Source organism: Silene latifolia, chromosome 4 (genome assembly GCF_048544455.1).
Source record: "Silene latifolia isolate original U9 population chromosome 4, ASM4854445v1, whole genome shotgun sequence".
Classification (NCBI taxonomy): Eukaryota; Viridiplantae; Streptophyta; class Magnoliopsida; order Caryophyllales; family Caryophyllaceae; genus Silene; species Silene latifolia.
The window spans coordinates 51736703-51742337 of NC_133529.1; the positions used below are offsets into that span (position 1 = coordinate 51736703).

The following is a 5635-nucleotide window of genomic DNA, read 5'->3' on the forward strand; positions in this document are numbered from 1 at the left end:
GTACTCCTGAAATGCAAGCTACTCTTCTTGCTCCTGTGACCACTGAAGAGATTAGGAAAATTGTGTTTGACATTCCTATCCACATGGCTCCTGGACCTGATGGGTTCTCCGGTGCATTTTATAGAGATGCTTGGCCTGTCGTGGTTGAGGACATGTGCAAAGTGGTGCAAGATTTCTTCACTCATGGTAGACTCCTTAGGAATAAGATGCAGTGGTCACACATTCTATTACCAACTGCTTAAAGGGGTAAGGAAAGCATAAAGCATCCAACATCTGTTCAAAGAATTTCCAATTGAGTGAATCATAGGCTTTCTTCAGGTCCACCTTGAGGAGGCATCTAGGTGAAACAGAATCCCTATTATACAATCTTATAACATCATGACACACTAAAATATTTTCTATGATATTTCTCTCCTTCACAACCCCCCCCTGTGTAGGACTAATGATGTGAGGACTGAGGCAGGGTGACCCTTTTTCCACACTCTTGTTCACTATTGCAATGGAGTATCTTACACGAATCATACAATTCACAACTGAAACTCTGGACTTTAAATTACATTCTTTATGTGGGAGATTGGGCTTGCATCATATGATGTTTGCTGATGATTTGTTGCTTTTCTCTAGAGGTGATAAGCAGTCTATTATGGTCTTGCTTAGATCTTTTGCTACTTTCTCTGCTTCTTCTGGTCTTCAAATGAATTCTCAAAAATCAAACATTTACTTTAATGGAGTTCAGAGAGCAGTTAAGGATCAGATCATTCACATGTCAGGCTGCAGTGAGAGGCAGCTTCCCTTTAAATACCTTGGAGTACCTATTGTTGCTAGTAAGTTGGGGAAAGCTGATTGTCAAATTTTGATTGAGAAGATCTTTAAGAGGATTAGATCTTTTGGAGCTAAGAAAATTTCATATGCTGACAGATTGATCATGGTGCAGTCTGTGCTCACCTTTTTTTTCTTAGTGGGCCAATATTTTCCTAATCCCTAAAGGTGTGCCAAGGAAAATTGACAGTATATGTCAAAATTATCTATGGGTTGGTACTAGAAACTATATTCGAGCTCCTCTTGTGAACTGGGAGCAGGTTTGTACCCCAAATAGTAAGGGTGGCCTAGGAAACAAACATAGCTTCACGTGGAATATGGCCACTGTAGGTAAACTGGTATGGTGGATTTACAGCAAGCCTGACAGTCTTTGGGTCAAATGGGTGCATCAAATTTATATGAAAAGTGGTAGTTAGGATAACCATATTCCTATGTCTCATATGAGTGGGAATTGGAAGGCCATCTGTAAGATGAGGGATACTTTTCAGGATGGTTATGATAATGGCATTTGGCATGCTCATCATAAGGGATATAGTGTCAAGTATGGGTATGAATGGCTTCGACACAAAGAGCAGAAGGTGGGTTGCGCTAAGCTGGTTTGGAAGAGGTGGTCTCTACCCAAGCACAGCTTCATGAATTGTCTTATCATTAAGCAAGCCCTCAATCTCAGAGATAAGTTGTTTAGGAATAGTGTTACTACTGATCGTTGGTGCTGCATTTGCTGTATAGAACCTGAGACTGTAGTTCACTTGTTTCGGCAGTGCAAATACACAAAGATGGTGCTGACTGCTATCTGCTACTGGTTACATATCTCATATCCAGAGGGTAATGGTATAGTCTGGGTAGGGAGAATAAATTGGACTACTCTACAGAAAAGTTGTTGTTTGGCAGCTTTCATGGCTGTCTATTATGGGATATGGCATCAAAGGAATGCAGCAAGATAGGAAGGGATGGTGTGCAGGCCTGAAGTTCTGAGCATGAAGATCCAGGCTGTTATCAGATGCAGAGTTAGGCTCATCCATGTAGAGAATCTCACTATGAGAGATAGGGATTGGATCGACTCAATTTTTTAGTCTTATGCTTTTGTTGATCGTGTTTTTCTGTTTATGTTATCCTTGTAACACATTTTGAGCTTAATGAGAAGTACTTACATTTCACCAAAAAAAAAACCTTCTACGTTGCTTTTGCTTAGGCTTTTGGACCTGAAACTTTGTAATCTTTTCCTTCACTCGGTAATAAAATAACTTTCGTTCTTCATTTATTCCTTCTTCTTACTTGTTCTTTTCTCTTTTATTCTTGTTTATTTTATGTTTATTTATTCTTGTCATCTGCTTATCATGTTTAAATCGATCATCATACTTGTTATTGTTATCGTAATTTAAATATGCGTAGCTAATTTTCCTTGTTAGGATTTAGGGAAGCCATGGTTATAAGATGATCATAATTAGATTATAGTGTTTGGCATTAATATAAATTTGTGGTGGTAATTGTAGCATTTAATAGCGTTTAATTAATTAAGTGCACGTAATTGATTAATTTACCTAGGAAACTACGGCCTATATCGAGAGATTGGAAAGAGTTAGACCTGCTAAAAAAAATAGACCATCCCGATTAGAGCGAAAGCTAAATTAGTACTCTAGGACGAATGGCGGACCGAAAGGACGTTTTCATTACCCGTTAGACCGTATTTATGCTAACCGTTGACCTTACCTTTGATCGTTGTTGACCATGGTGACCCGATATCCTAGCCTCTTTCTTCCAATTATTTGAAATCCTTTTTATACATTTAATTTCTCTTGCTTCCTATATTAGTTAGTAGAGAAACCAATCAAACCCCCGAATTTCATGACTCAGGCGGACTTGGAATTCCAAATAGAACACTTATCTCTCCCTGTGGATACGATCCTGACTTTCCTTACTGCATTAGTTTAGGCCAGTTGCTTTATCTTTGATAGGGGTGCGATTTAGCCTGTCACTGATTAAGCATAATTTCTTTAATCATTTTAATCAAAACTGCGGAAATAACTCGTAACAGACCGGGCACTCAGTCGGGTGTCCCCCGTACTCGACCGAGTACACAATACTCGACCAAGTACTCCATCAACTCGGTCGAGGGTCCCTATGTCAGTAGCCTGACCAAACACTCAACAGATGTGCTCGGTCGGGTGCAGCCTACTCGACCGAGTACTCTTCGACCATAAATGAGTAGTATTACAGTTTTCCCTCCTTAAAATGAACATTGCCCTCGAAGTTCGCAACTGCACCTACCTACCACAACTCCCTTCTTTCACACTCGACACCCACTCAAGAAATAACATCAACCTAAACAACATAACCCATAATATCAAAACCATCATCGTGCAACTAGTCCAACCAATTCTACACCAACGTATACCGCACCACCTCGCTACCATACCTTTTACTAACAATCCACAACCCATACAATTCACCGTGCAAGAACAATTACCAAAATGAAATGTTACACCCATAAAATGAACTTCGTCCTCGAAGTTCACTCACAAACATACGCACCTACAACATTACGCGATGTCCATTTGTTTCAAATATACAATCCCACGAGAACAACCATTTTTTTTAACGGTATCAAACCACAAGTCCGTCCTTGATCCTACAACGGAAACTCAAAACCTCAAAATATACCACCAAAAATAACACTATCAACGCATTGTGACATCATATTCCTCCTAAGCTAGATGTTACGTCCTCGGTAACCCCAACCAGTGCTAGATCCTAGGCTATCCCTTTTATTATAACCATCTAGTCTCGTACCTTCTTAACATCAATATTGAGAGCTACACCCATATCCAATATTATCATCTCTAACAATTTATATGCCTCAAACTATCCTATCACTACCAAAGATAATCCCCTAAATTAACTCTACTGCAACACCACCCATTAACATCCTCCACAATTCATGATCCAACCCTAACTACATAACGCACGGTCCAAAATTCCGTACACACCAATGAGATCCTCAAAACTCCCTTTATCGCTACCACGCTCATCCATGCCTTTTCATGATTTAATTCCCAAAACTCCATCACTACCACGCCAACTATAAAGTATGAAAACTTGAAAACTTGTAACTCAGTACCACACATATTCCGCAAACTACCTGTCACAACTATATCAATAAATGATGCATCTAAAACACGATGGCAAGTACTCCAAGAACCTCCAACAACCATGTCTCATTTACAAAATATCCCTGAAATTATGACAATAAATAACCGCATGTGCAATTCTCATCCATAATAGCTCTACCCTCTCACCCACAAGCCAAAAAAAATATTTTAAAGGAATAACGTTACTAAAACACGACCCATATCTGTATCTCAACAATAGAATGAACATAATATCTCAAAATTCGTTTCTAAACCATTTCGTCTCCTCCACCATCCCAGTTGACGGCATCGCAACACCACCACCAACAGCCGCACCGCAGCCCGAAGGTACCCACATCGCAACACGGAGTACCGTGCCCGGATCGCAATCCGAGGCACAACAGTTACATCGATAATCATTGCAACTTATACAATTTCATAAACACTATCTCAGTACAACTTCCTTAACAAAAAAAAATTCCTTAATACCGCCATACTAGACAGAAAACACAACATATTACACGGAATAATCAGATAACAACCTTATGAATATCATCCAGACTATTATACATGAGATGGGAACCTCACACGATCACTTACATACATCATAAATACACGTTCAATGATAACGAACCATTCAAGATCACACAAGTTACCGAGTGATAAAGTATATGTAGATACCTCGTTTCTAAACCTTCCGCCAACCACCTAGTGATGATTGAACCGCATGTTTGTCACGCTGAGCGATTTATGGCATTTCGTAAGTTCATCGACAAGTGATAGCTCAAACATTCGAGTCAGCCTCATGGTCGTCATCTACGCACCGATACTGTCGCTTTGACAGTAATTGGAGTACATTTGGAGTGCGGGTAAAAAATCGTTTCCATTTTCTAAAACCGTCTTAAGCCGAGTCGGAATGTTCTAGAATATTATAGAGTTTTAATCCTAAATATTTTTTTTTACGATTAAATATCGAAAATATATTCTTTACGGAATAAGGAAACATACATCTTCCCTAATTCTTAAATGAAACCGCGGAAATCTTTCTTGCTAACGAGGAAAGGCCTCAGGAGATGGCGTAGTAGAAGTTGCGCCTCTTAGAAAGGTCGCAGTTTCTGCTGCGCCTCTTCCTGGGCTGCTTTTTTCCCTGTTTCCGGAATCTTTCTGGATTTCTTTCCTAATCCGACGTTTTCCTAAATTCCTCCTCGTGATTAGTATAATTAGAGGCCTCCGCCTCACATATATTTGACGCGAGTGTCCGCCTTTCTATTCTCCCTTTGCATTCTAAGACCGCGATCTTACTTTTTTACGCCCATGTGCTTGATCTACTCCACCACGTAAGCTTAGAACATTCTAAGTACCAATCACGTTGCATAGACCGCCCACTTGACCAACTCCACATAGTCAACTTAATCAATCGTACTAAATCCTCCTAAAGAGGGCACTTTCAATCCTACATCGAGTCGAGCAATCACTAACGACAACTTAGTTAATCTGGCTTCATTAAACATGTAAGTCAGACGGTGGAAAATTACAATTTTATTCTCTTTTGTTTTTAGGCATTAATGTAAAAATTTATATCTTAAATATGCTCGAAAACGCTTTCAAAATTGTCTTTTAAAACCCTTTTTACGAAATCAGCAGAGATTTGACTTGGGGAAGAATCACATGTGCAACAAAAGTTGTTG

General features: G+C 39.5%; 1 protein-coding gene across 1 annotated transcript; it reads left to right on the plus strand.

Annotated features, from left to right (window-relative positions):
* The first annotated feature begins 499 nt into the window (after nt 1-499).
* Nucleotides 500-1763, plus strand: LOC141651498 (uncharacterized). The gene is made up of 3 exons (XM_074459206.1): nt 500-933; nt 1043-1157; nt 1278-1763. Exons 1-3 carry the CDS (start codon nt 500-502, stop codon nt 1761-1763), a joined length of 1035 nt encoding a protein of 344 aa, XP_074315307.1.
* The last annotated feature ends 3872 nt before the right edge of the window (nt 1764-5635 follow it).

What these genes read in the sequence shown, in the direction of transcription:
- LOC141651498 (XM_074459206.1), top strand. Translation starts at nt 500, where the DNA reads ATGGAGTATCTTACACGAATCATACAATTCACAACTGAAACTCTGGAC. An exon ending in GACAGATTGATCATGGTGCA is followed by an intron (nt 934 to 1,042) that starts GTCTGTGCTCAC and finishes GGTTGGTACTAG; the next exon opens with AAACTATATTCGAGCTCCTC. An exon ending in TGGCCACTGTAGGTAAACTG is followed by an intron (nt 1,158 to 1,277) that starts GTATGGTGGATT and finishes GGGAATTGGAAG; the next exon opens with GCCATCTGTAAGATGAGGGA.